Source organism: Petromyzon marinus, chromosome 34 (assembly GCF_048934315.1).
Source record: "Petromyzon marinus isolate PM22_M1 ecotype Great Lakes invasive population chromosome 34, UKy_Petmar_22M1.pri1.0, whole genome shotgun sequence".
NCBI lineage: Eukaryota > Metazoa > Chordata > Hyperoartia > Petromyzontiformes > Petromyzontidae > Petromyzon > Petromyzon marinus.
In genome coordinates, this window is record NC_133700.1 from 1,967,067 (window position 1) to 1,983,573 (window position 16,507).

Consider the following 16,507-nt stretch of genomic DNA (forward strand, 5'->3'; position numbering starts at 1 on the left):
GACTATGTATGAACTATTTAAACAACTATTTTTTTTTGCCAGGTATTGCCCACTGAGTTGTGTAGCTCTTTTTCACAAGCGACCTGCCACAAATGATAGCTCAACGAAGTTGGCTTATCACGTGGAAATTTACAGCAGCCAAATACTCTGACACGCGTGTTTCTAAATGTGGAGGGAAAACCCGGAGGACCCGGAGTAAAATCCACACGACCATGGGGTCAGAGAGAGAACATGCAAATTTCAAATATACAGCAGCAGGCGTCAGGGTCGGGGATCGAACCCACGGCCTCCTGCATACCAGGCGAGGAAGTTAACACCTGGCCACCGTGGCGACCGGGGCTGTGCCCACCGTGGGCACCGCGCAGCGTGGCCGCTCAGAGCCGAGCGGTGGCGCTGCGAGACGGGGAGAGAGCGCCAATAGGGATGGAGGAGGTCCCGGTTGGAGTAGCCACTTATCCTATGCTCATGAGCTGCCTGGGATTATACGCGGCCATGGGGTGCGGTGACATCTCACAAAAGCCCCCGAGGAACTGCCCAGACACGGCTCTCCGCTCTGAAGGCTGTGTGCATTAAAACCACTGTGGCACGGCTCTCTCTAAAAACGATTCCTGAGCACACAAAAAATCACCGGTATTTGACTTGTCAAGGAGCATAAGCCGTCACGCGAAATCCGGTCGTCCTCGCTGCCGCTATTGGCCAGTCATCGAACAAAGGTGGTCACTGCTTCGCGCGCTTTTCAGACGCGCTTCTGCGGCCGTCTGGAACGCTCTTCCTTCCGATATTGGGAAGCCGTTGGAGCTATGGCACTTTTAAATCTAGATTGAGAACTCATTTCTTTAAAACTGCTTTTTGTGTTTAGTTTGTTGCCCTTCCCCCCGCACCTCTGACTAGCACGGTTGGCTACGTACGGTGCGAAAGAAGTTCAACATACACACATACAGAGTGTTCGGTGTCTCAGAGTCAACTTAAAGTTCATCCCTAAAGTTTTACGTTTAACGAGCAGGGTCGTAAACAGCGAGACAAAAAAAACAGCCGGTTGGCTCCCTAGATGCCAAGACTGGTGGCCCCACGGGAGCCTCAAGACGGTGGCGGTGCGACTGGGGGCAGCGAGAGGAGCTGGCGGCCCCCAGCAGGGCTGCGGGTGGCCGATACCACGGCCGCTTCCACCAGGGACGACCTGAGGCGTAGCTTCGTGACGGGAGCGAGCTTCTTTGATGGGCGCGTGGACGTGACCGAGGGCGTTTCAATAAGCAAAGAAACTTTCACTCATTCCGTCACCCCCTTTCAGTGCAATTTCAGTCAAATGTGCATCGCAAATGGGCCATGGACCCTGGTACGATTGTTGTTATTTTTTTTCTCTCCAGATTTTTTGCTGCTAAATGGCAAACGTATCATGATCACAGACGGCGGTGCCCTTGCACAACCGCACAACAATCGAAGATCGGCGAGCAGCTTTTTACGCTCGTTGTGCAACGTGGGCGCGGTAGGACGAGATTCGTCAAAGGACGCAGCCACAATGCGGTGTCGGCCGTGCGAATTGATTGTGGGGGTCAACGGCGAGAGCGAGAAACTCACGGGGAGACGGAGGGGGGCTCTCGCTGACGGGCGGCGGCACTGCGAACACAAAGAACACGACGCGGTCGCGTTAATCCGGAGCGTGAGTGGTCAACGTTATCCCGCACTTCCGATTATCCACGATTGGCTACGTAAGGCGCGAAAGAAGCTCTATATACGTACACAATTAAACTGTCAGGCGACGAGGGACACAACCAAATGGCACTCTTGCAGCTAATTTGGCCCACGGTTTGCGACGGAGACATCGTGAAGTGGTTTTTGTTTGTTTCTGAGGGTTTTTTTTTTGTCTTACCCAAAAATCTGACAAAATTTACATTCGTTGGGCCGCGGCTCTGGGCCTGAGTCCAAGTCACAGCAACCCCTGCGAGGGACGCACCCAGTTCGTGACGCTGGGTCCCTTTGCCCCCCTACGCGCGCGGGCGCCGAGCGCGAGCGCCCTCCCGTGGAGGCGGCATGGATCGGTGCTGCCCCCCCCATACGCGGGGGGCTGAGGAGGCCACGCCGGGGTCCGGCCGCGCCCGCACGGATCGCTCGTTCGGTGCCAACGTCGGCCGGGCGAGCCACGCGCCACAACGGCAACATCTCTCGGGAGCAAATGAAACGGTTCATCGGCGCTGCTTTGCTCTCGATACTCTGCCGGTTTACGGGGCAACGGGAGCTCAATGAGCCCGCCGTGCATTCCACCCCCCGTCTCACCCCTGTCACGCCTCCGATGAGCACGGCTGGCTACGTACGGTGCGAAGGAAGGTCAGCACACGGTGCGCACGTACATAGGTCACAGCCGTTAACAAATACCGTTTATTTGGCCGAGGAAATCCTCCGCTTAAACGTCTGAAACTTCAACGCGTTCGTCAATAACCACGTGGCCTTCAAAGGAAAAAATAGATGTATAATTGGCAACGTTTCGATCAGTGGCCCTTCTTCAGAGCGCATCATGTCACCTCTTGCATATTTTACCTTTTTAAGGCCACAGTGTTATTGATGAATGTGTTGTGTTCTTAGTTATGTTTGTTTATAATTTCACTGCCAATGCAGTAACGCTGAACAAATAACTAAATTTGACGACTCTTTCATGGAATACCCTAAAAGAAAAAGCGTTTAACCAGGTAGGGCCCACTAAGCTATATCACTCTTTTTTAGAAGCGACCTGGCTATATCAACTGAGAGCTGAACGAAGTGGCTTTTCGCGTGGAAATTGATAGCAGCCACATACTCTAAATGCGTGATGTTGATTCTAAATGTGGAAGGAAAAACTTGAGGATCCAGAAAAAAATCCACGCGGCCACGGAGAGAGACACGCAAACTCCAAATATACAGCAGGCATCAGGGTCGGGATCAAACCCACGACCTCCCGTATACCAGGCGAGGTGGTTAACATCTCGCCACCGTGGCGCCTCCTGCATTGGGATGTTTGGTTATTTCGATTTATGAGCATTTGGCGTCGGCAAGGAAGCCAGAGTACCCAGGGAAAACCCATGTGAACGAGCGGATGACACAAAAAAATGAGAACAGATAGATTCAACAATCCACCGCTGTCCTGCTACCTCCTGGCTAAGACCAAGCTGACAACACCTCCACCTGGAGACGACACCGTGATATGAACCGGAGTTGGACGGACCTAAGAGCCACGTCGTAGCTGTCACATGCGAAAGCAAGAGGCCACCGGGAAGCCGTCTTGAAACTTGCTGCGATTGTAAGGCCGCGTGTCACAGCGCTCTGTTCTACTTGTAAAGCGCCCGAATGTCACAAATGCCTCGCAGTGCAGAAGCATAAACGAGGAGGAAAACAGGAGGGAATGGGGGGGGGGGCGATGGTAGAGCTGAGCAAGGGAATGGAAGGAGAGAAAGAAGTGATCAAGGGACTCCCTAATTGGCCAAGGCGATGGTGACGGTGGCCGTGATGAGAGGGAGCCCAAGCGTCACCCGTGGGGCCATGCAGCGCCCTCTTGGCGGAGCCGTGTGCGTTGCGAGCCGTGCACGTCGCCATCGCCTGCTGCGTGGCGCCACGGGGCAGCACCACGGAGCTCTGCAGCTCCCAGGGCTTGACTCGAACCTCCACCTGCGGCACACAGGTGGTGGGGCGGGAGGCGGGAGGGGGGTCAGGGTTCAATAGCGAACGAGCGAATGAATCGAACGCGATATCACAGGCCGGCACGGAGGTGCGGAGGCCGTGTGGGCTGGAGGGTGAAGGACGTGGGGGCGGCGAGGGAGTGCGGGTAACTCACGGGCGTCTGCGGCACGCTCCACTTGATCTCGGGCAGGGGGTTCCCCGTGGCCGTGCACACCAAGGTCAGCCGCTCGGGCTCCACCAGCACGTCTGAGAGCGTCACCCGCGGCTCCCCTGCACGGGCGCAGCGACACGAACGGCACGTGTCAAGGGTGCAGCCGTGGCACCTCGCCATCGCCGCGACCCCCGTCGCCCGCGGCGCGCGATGACCTCAGCCGAACGGCGGTGCTGGCGTCGGCCGAGTTGGTGATTGGGGTCGGTTTGAATGCGGAGGTGACATCAAGGAGCATAACCCATCGTCACGCAAACTCCGGTCACCTTCGCGGCGGATTTTAGTTGGCCCATCGAACAAAGACGGTGGTCACCGCATCGCGCGCTTTCAGATGCACTTTTATTGCCGTCTGAAATGCTCTTCCTCCCAGTATTAGGAAGCCACTGGAGCTTTGTACTTTTAAATCATCTAGATTGAAAACTACTTTCTTCAGAACTGATTTTTGTGGTTGACATTGTCGCCCTTCCCCCGCATCTCTAATTATCACGGTTGGCTAACGTACGGTGCGAAAACATCTCAAAGTTCACACATACACACGGAGGTCCGTCCGTTGCGTCACCTATCACACGCGAGCGAGCACCGCCGCTCCCTGCGAGGAGCAAGGGGCGCGAGGCGGAGAAGCGGACAAGGCAAGGGCACCTCACCTTCCACGCTGACATGGACGAGGCGGCTCACGCTCAGGCCCGGCACGCTGGGCATGGACACCTCGCACGCGTAGGTGCCGCTGCTGCCGAAGGTGACGGCCGACAGCTGCAGCTGGCCGCCCTGGGCGAGGCGCTTCCCGTCCTGCGTGCACAGCGTCAGCGTCACGGGGGCCCAAACCCCCTCTGGTGGCGAGCGCCACCGCGACCGCCGAGCGGAGAGCGGCGGTCGCCGGTGACAGACTGGGACAAAAAAAAAAGTCGGCCCAGGCATTTGGAAACGCACCGCGGCCCAAATTGGGCCGTGCGATTCTCATTGGCCCATTTGGTGCTGGGTGGGGGCGGCGAGGGAGTCCGGCCCCAAAGGAAGAATCTTTGGGGCTGCCGAATGTGGGGGCTTAATGGCAACTGAGAGCACAAATAAGCAATGAAGCGTACACATTAGAAGTAATGACGTATTGTAATAAAAACAAATTACTCTGATCACATTATTTAGCAATTTCCCCACACAGACCTGGCCCACCGACCCTTGGAATGGACCGGCCGACTGGGCATTTTTGCCCCATGGCCTGCACATTGCACAATTACAACTCCTCCTTTAGCAGAGTTTCTGCTCACCATATATAAACATTTAATTTTAAAGGTAAAGCCGTAAAGGCCACCACTCGCTTGTCTGTTTCCCCAATTTCATCCCAACTGTGCAAGCGGTGCCATGGGCAGGAGAATCCATTCGGATCTCTTGGAGAGGCATGCAGCCACCTGCCTTGGAGATAGGCCTCGGCAAGGTAAGGTAATTTACCCTTTTTACCGGGTAAAAGGGTAAAGGTGTCGACATGCCAAGGGGTAAGGTAAAGGGTAGGGTAAAGGTAGCTCGGAAGAATTGCCCGGTAGGGTAAAGGTAGCGCGAAGTATTAACCCGGTAAATACGGTGCCTTGTTTACCGCTAAAAGCTCCGTGGCGCAGTCCGTGGCCTCCATTTAACAAGTAATATTTTAAACACAACTTTTTTTAAACACTCTTTTATTAAATGTACTAGTAATGGCAGAACTCCACGACTCCAGGAAGTGGCCCCGAAGCTTGCCATGACGTAAGGGACCGTGGTCAATTACAGCCAACGTCAGTTGACAGTGGACAATTAGACCCAAGCCGATAGATAAAATATAAAAAAATGTTTTAAAATATATATTTTTATTATCGAATATAGTATTGTCATCGGTATGACATAAGTATACCAAGTTTTCAGTCGATACCACATTGGTAAGTGGGTAAAAATTGAGTTGCAAGATTTGAGGATACAACGACAACAACTGAGTGAGTTAAAAGAAAGCGTGTAAAATTGGAATCGCCGAGAGTATTCTATGTGAATAAAGCACTCTGCCTAGCATTTACCTGTTATAAACCTTTTTCATGCGTAGTAGTACCCCAGTAATTACCCTGTAATCGGGTAATTTGTATGGGGTAAGGGTAAATGGTAGGGTAAAGGTAGGCTCGTTGCTTTTAACCTCTTACCTTACCTGCTGAAGGGTAAAAGGTAGGGTAGAGTGATTGTATTGTGGTAAGGTAAAAGGTAGGGTAAAGGTAGGCTCGTTGTTTTTACCTTGCCGAGGCCTACTTGGAGAATGGTTCACGGAAGCAAATATCGAGGGCCTACTTCTCATCACGTGACCGCTGGTTCTCAAAGTAGCGGGCAGCACCTTCCCACCCACTAATTGCCATTAAGAGCGCCGTTTTGTCGTTTGACAGTTAAATAATAATTTACATTTTAAAGGCGCCCTTAAAGAATAATTCTCAGGGCGATTGTTTGACTCTCAAGAGCTGGAATTCGAGTACGGTGTTCCATCTCGCGACACAATAACTACTTTGTGGGGGTTCTGGTTTCAATTGCGTGTCTGTGAAGCGTACTTAGCACGTAACGGATTTGTGCAATGTTTGACAGAGAGCGAATTTAAGTTCATCAGCGCTCACGTCACGCTAATTATCTCGGCGCAGTGACATCTCGCACGACGAGCATGACACAAATTGGGGCGTTTTACCACCGCAGCCCGATTTTGCTTTTCCGCTCATCTCCAGCACTCGCTGTGATCTTCCCCGGGGCGTGCGATGGGGGAGGTGGGAGAGGCGGGGGTGGTGGGCCGTTCGACAAGCCCCCCGTTGCGTTCCGTAACAGCGGTTGGGGGTTCTCTGCTTCGTGCCTGCGACGGAGCAGCCCGAGCGCCGAGCTCCACGGCCGGCCGGATTGGTGACCGGAGGGATTCCGGGGATGGGGGGGGGCGGGGAGTGGTTCTATGGACGCCACAAGCTCCGGAAGACGACGTCTCGCGAACAACGCAACAAAATGCGGAGCACGGCGAGCGTTAGAGCGTCGACGGAGAGGGACGCCGCCAGAGCCGCCGCGCCCAGCAGTCCCACGTGGAGATCCGGCAGCGCCACGAGTCTGGGCGGGAGCTCCGCCCAGCGGTCAAAACATTGCTCCGAGGCCGTTTTGGCAGCCGTGTGTTCGTTAGCTTTGACAGCACTGTTATTCCGTTTGTTTACCCAGGAAAGCCTCCCCGATGCTCAAGACACCTTTTCACGGCGGCTAAATGTTGGCTACCTCGCCTGGTATACGAGATGGTCGTGGGTTTGATCACGACCCTGACGCCTGCTGTGTATCTTCTTGGTTCTTTCGGTAAAGTCACGTAGAAGGGAAATAATAAAATAATAAAAATAAAACAATTAAATATAATTCTCCCGACGTTTCGGCCACAACACAAGTAGCCTTCCTCAGGTGAAGAAACAGAACTGTCAGGAAGACAGCGCTCCAGTGAACACTGCCAAGCTTGGCAGCGTCTTTTAAGCTGGGTGGGAGGAGCAGAGCGCCTTGACGAAGGAGTTTACATATCAACAGAAGAATTTAGCATTGAAGTAGCTAAGTTAATGTTTTGGATTATCAGGATGTTAAAGTCAGAAATTAGCATGTAACTGGGAGATTAGCATAATGTTAGTGTGAGGGATTAGCATGTAACTACAACTGCTGTATATTTGAAGTTTGCGTGTCTCTTCCACCGTGGTCACGTTGATTTTTCTCTGGGTCCTCCGTGTTTTCCCCTCTGCATTAAGAATGAACATCACCACGCGTTTGGAGTCTTTTGCTGCTACAAATTTCCACCTGATAAGCCACTTCGTTGAGCTATCATTTGTGGCCAGGTCACTTTCTAAAAAAAGCTACATAGCTGAGTGGGGCATTTCGTGGTAAAATAAAAAATAGTTTTAACTAGGAGGGTGCTGCATTGCTTTGTTTGGCCAACTAATGTTTAACAAGAGTACATCTTACGTGGGAAGAAGCCAACACTATTCAAAGAAAAGCCACGAAAACAAGTTCCCAACCCAATTGCTGCAACGGACATCTCCGGGCCACATCGCAGTCCAGCTATCCACCCAACCCTCGCTCACGAGCGTTCAACATCCAGCACACGGGGCGAGAGGGAGGCGGCGAGCGCGCCGGTGACGATGCGAAGTCCGTGCGTGCGTGAACGTGCGCGTGCGTGCGTGTCCGCCCTGCGGCCAGTGCCCGCCCGGGGCTTCTCACCTTGGTCCATGAGATGGAGAGCGGTTTCTCGGAGCGGCCGCCGCACACCACGGCCAGCGAGGTCCCCACAGTGACCGTGTGGTTCCCCGCCGGGGTCACCGTCACGTTCTCGATCCCTGGCACATGGCAGCCGCCCCCCCCGTCCCCGCCGCACGGATCACGACCCGCAAGCTATACAGAGTGGCGTTTTGTTCAGAAGCGACCAGGCCGCCACAAATGACAGCTGGACGAAGTGGCTCATCGCGTGGAGATGTTACGGCAGCTGAATACTGGAAACGCGCGTTGTTTCTGAATGTGGAGGGAAAAACACCGGAGGACGTGGAGGAGAATGCACGCGAGCGCGGGGAGAACGTGCAGACTCCGAATAAACAGGCATCAGGGTCGGGATCGAATCCACGACCTCCTGCATAACCAGGCGAGTTAGTTAACATCTCGACACCGTCTGCCTAGCACGCTCCGACTCCCCCCGGCACGGGCGGCGTGTCGCGAACCACTCACAGTTGACCTCGACGTAGGTGTCGGCCGTCAGCATGTCGGCCTGCGGCTGGTCGAAGTCGAACGTGGTGCAGCGGTAGAGGCCGCTGTGATCGCGCGTGACGCCGCTCAGGGTGAACGTGGACTCGGCGCCGATGTGCAGGTCCTCCACGCTGCCGTTCTTCTGCACCGCGTCCACACGACACGACCGCCGCAGCAACAGCAGCAGCAACAGCAACAGCGCGTCAACCACATCGCTTCGACAAAGAAGGCATCAGCCCGCAGCGCGTCCGTTGCCGCGCGTCGACCACAGCACGATCACCGCGCCGACCGCTGTTTGGCCGCTACGGCGATATTGCATGCATTGCTTCCTTCCGCGAAAACTCGTCGTGGCCCTCGTGATGTTGTCACGAGACTGGGGTCAGACTTTCCTGGGTGAAATCGCGAAATAATAATCACAACAACAAAAATAATCACGGAACAACCGGCACCACACTTCAACCGCAGCACGTCCACCACCTCACACCAACCACACCACACACTTGCTTGGGGGGGGGGGAGGGGGTCTCCCCTTGGCTTGTGCAAAAAAACACATCGGTAATCACTGAACTTGTCTTCAGCTTCATACGCCCCCCCCCCACTCCCCCTGGGGTGAAAGGCAACGTCAGAGTTGCTGTGAAGGGCCTTTACCTGAACTCTCTGGAAGGTGAACTCGGGCTCCGAGGTGCCGTCCACGGAGCACTTGAGGGTGACCTTGTCGCCCTGTTTGATGGGCGTGAGCGGCGACTCGATGGTCAGATTGACGTGCTCCGACGGGTCTGCGAATGAAGTCAAAGACATGCGAAACGCGGATGGCTCGCTGGCGGTCGGTCACGGTGTTCCAACTCCTACGGAGACGTTGGGCAGCGCTTAACCGGATCGGCCCAAGACCACGGGCAAGATGCGGATGACGGACGGGCAAGATGCGGTTGACGGACGCGAAAGTGGACAAAGGCTCTCCTACGCGCGACCGCGGCTACAGACTCCAAACCACGCATCGCGTAACTTCGCACTGCCCCAAACGCACACGGAACGCCAGGGTATCTGACATCCGCCAACTCTCAGACAAGGCAAGTGAATGGCTACATGATCTACAACTGAGTCTCTCATTGTTGCTCTCAAAGTAAACTACAACGATTTTTTTTTATTTTACCAGGTGTAAGGTCAATTGTTCTATATCGCTCTTTTTCAGAAGAGAAGGGAGAGAGCGAGGGAGGGAGGGAGAAAGCGAGGGAGAAAACGAGGGAGGGAGGAGGGGAGCGAAATCTTTCATTTAAAGGGGGGGGGGGGGGTTTACATAGAGCAAAGCATTAAAGAAACGAAATGATTAACGAAGCAAAGTGCCGACTACATCGAGGATCTTTTTTGTTTCCTCTGATTGTGAAAAAAGAGGCAGGGAGGGAGCGAGGGAGCGAGGGAACGAGGGAGGGAGGAAGCGAGGGAGGAAGCGAGGGAGGGAGGGAGGGAGCGCGAAAAGGAGGGAGCGAGTGAGGGAGGGAGGGAGTGACCCCCGCGGTGCAGGCCCTCACAGGTGAGCAGGATCTGGATGTCGTCAGACTTCATGCGGCCGAGCTGCCCCCCCGGCTGGCGGTACTGGACCTCGCAGTGGAACGACGCCTGCTTGTCCTCCATCGTGGGCTTGTAGAAGAGGTGCACCGTCACCGAGAATAGGCCGCTCGACTCGCGCACCACGTGCTCATCCACGCGCACATCTGCGGCACACATGCACGCGCGCACACGCGCGCGCACGCACAGCCGTGCGTTAACAAGCGTCTGTCCACGAGAGAGGCGGCTGCTCGCGTGCGTCACGGTCGTGCCAAAAAGTTCACTCCTTTTTGAAATAAAAACTCAACGCGGTCGTCAGTGACACTGCGCTAGATGTAAAACATGAGCAATAGGGGACGTTTCAAGCAATGGCCCTTCATGGCACATTCAAGTTTTTGTTGTGGTATACTGTGGTGGAAATTAAGATAGTGGTAGCTACCCCAAAACCAAATTCAGAAAACGTGAATCACAATAAAATGAGAATTTGTGAAGGTCGACGAAATAAGCGTTCGCACTGAAACCACCATCACGTTTCATTGTTATCGCCAAGTTGGCTTTCGCTCGTCTGTGGGCCACGGCTCCTTTTGAAGGTATTTTACAACGCTCCGTGTCCACGTGGGGGCATTGGCGAGGGCCGTGGCACGTGCCACGGGACGAGACGCCGGCGCCGTGACCACACGGTCGGCTCCCCCTCTGCGATTCGGGATTTCGGCCACCGAGCGCTCCGTGCCGGAGTTGAAACTCTGCTGAACGCTGAGCGCAGCCTGCGCCGGGGCTGTCGGAGAGTCATCGGAGCCCGTTACCCGACTCCTGTGAAGCTGCTGAGATGACTCGCCAACAGTTAAGGTGGAGTGAGCCGTAGCGACATCGGGGCCTAGCCACCACTGGGTCTCTTGAGCAGCGTGATGAGACAGCAGTGCTCCCCACCACCCCCTTACACAGCACAAAATCCTGTGCTGCCCAAACAATCCATCAAGTGTGTGTCCCCCCCCCCAACGTTTCGGCCGAGCACCGTTTCGAGTTGAGAGAGAGGTACGGACGCCTCGAAGCCACCGCTGCTGCGAGTGTGGTTTGTGTCGTGAGGTCAACACTAGTGGCAATTGTCTCCAGCCGTCCTGGGCCTCTCCCGAGGTCGAGTTGGCCTTAAAATGAGTAAACCTGGCGCGGTGTGTAAACATCGCCACTCAGGAGACAAAAAGGCGGCCGGGCGTAGTGCTGGCCACCCCTCCACGTGTTGCCGTGCCGGCCTTCATAGGCGCTGCTACCCGCTAACAGCACCTGCCCCAAAAGTCTGCAAAGGCTACGCGGGGGATCTTTGTCTTTGTGTCGTGAGGCCTCGCGGCCTTACTCTGCGGAGTCTTGTTGAGCAGGGCCTGGCTGTTCTTGTACCACGTCAGGTTGGCCTCGGGGTAGCCGCCGCTCGAGATGCACGTGCCAATCTGCAAGGAACGCCAAGCCGGCGGCGTCACGCACTCTGCGAGGAAAGAGGGAACTCGCGGCGAGGCTGAACGTTGCACCATCGGAACGGTCCATCGAGTCCCCACGTGCGTGCGTCGGCTCGCCCGAGAGAGAAAGCGGCAATGAAGCGATGGCATCAAAGTTGTGGAACGGCGTGTTGGCACGACAACGCGTCTTCGCCGTGACGCGGCTCTTCCATCAGTGAAACACTTTTCGAACAAAAACGCGGAACGCGCGCCCCGTTATAACGCGGAACGCGCGCCTCGTTATAACGCAGTTTCTGAGCGGTCGACAACAAACTACTTTCTTGAGCTGCGTGGCTGAGCAGTTTGGTACAGAACGTGGAATGAGTAACGCGGCGGCGTACGCTGAGTTGTTTGAGCGGCCATCGCACCGCGTGTGCGTTCATCGTATCTCGCCAAACTTTATCGGTACGTTATTTATGGGGAAATCGTTTTCGCTTAACGAGGCACTTTTCTGGAACGCAATCCACCGCGTTAAACGAGAACTCCGCTATTCGTCAGCTTAAGATAAAGATAGCGAATGACTCGAATCAACTGGACAGACACGAGACGTCTCAAGCAGTTTCACCGTTGTGCAGCCTCGTTTGTTGTGTGTATTTCCCAACTGCATTGTGATGGAACGTTGTGTTTGGCCTACAGTCACTTCCTTGCCGAGTGATCATCTCAGATAACCCTTTGCTCTGGTGCCTTTAGGTGGAGTGCTTTGCACGAGCACTGTGAATGCTGAATTACGATTGTCGGATTAGACTATGAACATGCTACTAAACTATGTTTGATTTTACCAGGTAAGGTCAAACTGAGCTATGTAGCTATTTTTTTTTAGAAGCGACCTGGCCACACTTGATAGCTCAGCTAAGTGGCCTATTGCGTGGAAATGTATCGCAGCCAAATACTCGAAGCGCGTGTGTTTTTAAATGTGGAGAGAGAAAACCGGAGGACCCAGAGAAAAATACACGTGACCACGGGGAGAGAGATACATGCAAACTCCAAATATACAGCAGCAGGCGTCAGGGTCGGGATCGAACCCACGACCTCCTGTAAACCAGGCGAGGTAGTTAACATCTCCTAGCCACCGCGGCGATTAGACACGCCGCAAAAAAAATGTACCGCTTCTACGACGGGCGCACGTATTTACCAGCTGCTTGCCCAAGCCCAGGACAACGGAGGAGGGATTCCTGGTGATCACCAGCTTCTCCGGGAACGCTGTGGAAGAAGGAGAAGAATGATGAGAAAACATCCGGGCTCAATTACAAGCAGACTCAATCGAAGAAAAGCACACGGGGGGGGGGGGGGGGGTGTGTGGGGCGCGGCGATGGGCCCCCACTCCGCACCCCCCGCCCGCCCCGCGCGATCTCACCGTAGACCTCGAGCATCGTCTTCAGCTCGCCGTCGTGCGAGACGCACACGAACGTCGTCCGGTCCTGCAGCTGCACGCCCTGCAGCGTCAGGGCCGTGTCGCCGCCCAGCTCCACGCGGCCCTCGAATGCGGGCGCCGGCCACAGCTGCCCCGTGCGCTCGTCGCGCGTGAACACTGCCGACCGCCTGCCCGCCCGCTCCTGACAGCAACGACAGCGGGTGGGGTGGGGGTGGGGGGGTGCGGGAGGTTTGTCGAAGCGGCATTTTCGCCGAGAGCAATGTGCGAAGTGACAGGGAGCAGGGCCGGTGCCCATTTGTCTCGAGGTAAGGGGGTTCGGCAACTTTTGAAGGGAAGAAGGGGAGCCGATGGTTTTTTTTTTGCCTTTAACCAGGGTGCTTCGAGAGCCGCATCACACGCGGAGCTACTTGTACACGACACGCAGCAGTCGCGTGCAGCAGATGACAACACACATCGCGAATTAATAAAACTAAAATCATTGATCAATTAAGCTGCGTCTGTTTAGTTTTTTTGTCCAAACTACGTTATTATTTAACACTCCAGTTTGACAATGACACCTTTTTGCCAGTATTAAAGTATGAAAAACAAGAATAGGCTTTACCCTCTCTGACAATAATGTAGACATGCAAGGAATCATGTCTACATGAACCACACATACTTGTGGTGAACATGCAAGCAAACGTGCTCTGATCACGTTATGCATCGTATTTGAAACTGTCTGGCCTACGCCAGAGACAACCTTCATTTAGGGCCTCGTCTCACCAGTGTCAGACCAGAGAACGTCAAAAGGCGAACAGTCCCGAGACATGATGATATGATGATATTTGAACATCAATACCCTTTTTATTGCCAGAAAGGGTAAAATCGATTCTTCTTTTTTCATACAAAAAATTTGACTTTTAGATTGTGTCACCAAGACATTCCACAGTGACCCCACTCTCCTGCCACATTTAATCGATTATATTTACGTTAAATTACGTTTTAAGATGTAATGTTATTTTTTTCTTTAAACTGCTGCCCGCGAGGGGCCAGCCAAAGAGCCGCCGCATGCCACTGCGAAGCCTCGTGATGCCGACCGGTGGTCTGGAGCTGTGGTTCTTATTCTTAACCTGGGGTGCACGCTGCACTCCCTAGGGGTGCGAGATGCCCTTTATGGAGCTGCGAGACATGGCCTATTGGCGTCCTCTGGTCGAACACCGTTTGAGACGGGGCTCTAAAGAAAGCTGTCTCTGGTGCGGACCAATCAGTTTCAAAGGCAATGCATATAATATCAGAGTATGTTTTTTTTTGTTTGCATTCTGACCACAAGCATTGTGGTTAACGCAGACATGATTCCTCGTAAAAGGTTTCAGTTTGGCGTTTTAACATCTTGACACAGCTGTTTTGTTGCCATAAAAAAGGGGGAAAGCCTCTTATTCTCATATGGATGGCATTGGTCGCGAAAGCCTCCGCGTTCAACTGGTACGCCGCCAGGCCGCGTCAACGCCCAGCGGAAGCCACGCGGACGTTGTTCGCCCGGCTCACCGCTCGCCCGTCCACTCTGGACGAGTGAAGGCGAGTTCGGAGGCACGACAGAAAGAAGCGAAAGGAGGGACTCACGACAAACCACTCGACGGCGGCCCCGTCGCGCGGCTTGGGCTGTGCTCCCCGCGGGGAGTCGCAGTTGATCTGCACCGTCTCCCCCAGCAGCGCCAGGACCACCTCATCACAGCTCACTCCTGCCGGGACATCGCACAGTGTCACGCAGCGCGCATGGGAGACCCCGGCGTAATCGTCACACCCAGAGGACATCGCATCTCGCCGGTGTCTCCTGCAGGCAGCACGGAGCAGCCAGCAACAGCCAGCAACAGCACCCAGGAGGAATGGGGGGCTGCTGCTGCTGCTGGAAGTGTGGGTCCCAGCCCCGCAGTGTTGAGGAGGGGATGGGGGGGCTGATAGGGGTTGACCCCAACTCCCCTCGGAGCTGTAGGTGCAGTCCTCCCCTTCTAAATTCTTGGGAGTCTGGTGATGTCTCGACCCCACGCGTTATAGTGACTGCAAACCAAGATAAATATACCCCGTATAGCCTGTAACAGACTGTTGGGGCAAGTGCTGTGAACGAGCACCTATGAAGATCGACACGGCACACCAAAGGGTGGGTGGCCAACACCACGCCCGGCCGCCTTTGTCTCCCCAGTGGTGATGTCACCACCAGGTACGCATTTGAGGCTGAGTTGACCTGGGGGAGGCCCAGGACCGATTCAGATAATCGTCACTGGTGTTGGCCGTGAGCGGGAATGGCGTCGCTGGGTTCGTAGCGCGGCAGGCTAACCACTACACGACCACTCCCCAGGATAATGATTGCTCGCACACACACACACTGCGACAAAAGCGACACTGCCCTCTCCCGTGCGGCTCAATGGTTTCACTTCACCTCGTGGTCAAGTGAAGGAGGGGAACCGAGCGATAATTTGATGTACACGCTGCCCGCACGCTCGTTGGAGGGAGGGGTGCTGGACCCATGTCCTCGTGCACACAAGGGGGCTGAGAGCCACAGCGAGAATGCGTCATCATCGCCATCATCGCTACTCGTGCACGACGTCTGGACTGATGAGCCAGGGGCTCCGATCCAGTTTCCGCACAGCTATGTATCTGTTTAAGATGTGTTGCCCCAAATGTTTCCCGGAATGTCGCGGTGCCCTCTAACCGGGGCACCGCCACCCCGCTCCATTGGCGCTCTCTACCCGTGGCGCAACACCGCCACCGCTCGGCTCTGAGCGGCCACGCCCCGGTCGCCACGGTGGCCAGATGTTAACTACCTCGCCTGGTATGCAGGAGGCCGTGGGTTCATCCCCGACCCTGACGCTTGCTGCTGTGTATTTGGAGTTTGCGTGTCTCTCTCTCATCATCACGGTGTTTAGGGGATGTTAACTACCTCGCCTTGTATGCAGGAGGTCGTGGGTTCATCCCCGACCCTGACGCTTGCTGCTGTGTATTTGGAGTTTGCGTGTCTCTCTCTCATCATCATCACGGTGTTTGGGAGATGTTAACTACCTTGCCTGGTGTACAGGAGGTCGTGGGTTCATCCCCGACCCTGATGCCTGCTGCTGTATATTTGGAGTGTGCGTGTCTCTCTCTCTCATCATCATCACGGTGTTTAGGAGATGTTAACTACCTTGCCTGAAATGCAGGAGGTCGTGGGTTCATCCCCGACCCTGACGCCTGCTGCTGCTGTATATTTTGAGTTGCGTGTCTCTCTCTCATCATCATCACGGTGGCTAGGAGATGTTAACTACCTTGCCTGGTTTACAGGAGGCCGTGGGTTCGATCCCGACCCTGACGCCTGCTGTATATTTCTCTCCCCGTGCTCTCTCTCCGGTTTTCCCCTCCACATTTAGAGTCAACGTCACGCGTTTAGAGCATTCGACTGCTGTAAATTTCCGCGTAAAACGGCAACTCCGTAGAGCTGTCATTTGTGACAGCCAGGTCGCTTTTGAAAAAGAGCTACACAGCGCAGTGGTGGTCCTTACCTGGTAAAATAAAAAAGCAATA

The 16,507-nt window shown here is 54.7% G+C and overlaps 1 protein-coding gene across 1 annotated transcript in view; it reads right to left on the minus strand.

Moving 5' to 3' along the window:
* LOC116948567 (basal cell adhesion molecule-like) overlaps window positions 1–16,507 on the minus strand; it is a 70,162-nt gene that overhangs the window by 5,332 nt on the left and 48,323 nt on the right. Inside the window, exons 2-13 of the mRNA XM_032965339.2 lie at window positions 14,576–14,694; window positions 12,959–13,157; window positions 12,737–12,804; window positions 11,469–11,559; window positions 10,105–10,287; window positions 9,227–9,354; window positions 8,561–8,720; window positions 8,063–8,178; window positions 4,498–4,639; window positions 3,800–3,915; window positions 3,498–3,633; window positions 1,576–1,614 (exon numbers count right to left, since the gene is read on the minus strand). Of these exons, the coding sequence (XP_032821230.1) occupies window positions 1,576–1,614; window positions 3,498–3,633; window positions 3,800–3,915; window positions 4,498–4,639; window positions 8,063–8,178; window positions 8,561–8,720; window positions 9,227–9,354; window positions 10,105–10,287; window positions 11,469–11,559; window positions 12,737–12,804; window positions 12,959–13,157; window positions 14,576–14,694 (1,497 nt within the window). The remainder of the gene's footprint in view (window positions 1–1,575; window positions 1,615–3,497; window positions 3,634–3,799; window positions 3,916–4,497; window positions 4,640–8,062; window positions 8,179–8,560; window positions 8,721–9,226; window positions 9,355–10,104; window positions 10,288–11,468; window positions 11,560–12,736; window positions 12,805–12,958; window positions 13,158–14,575; window positions 14,695–16,507) is intronic.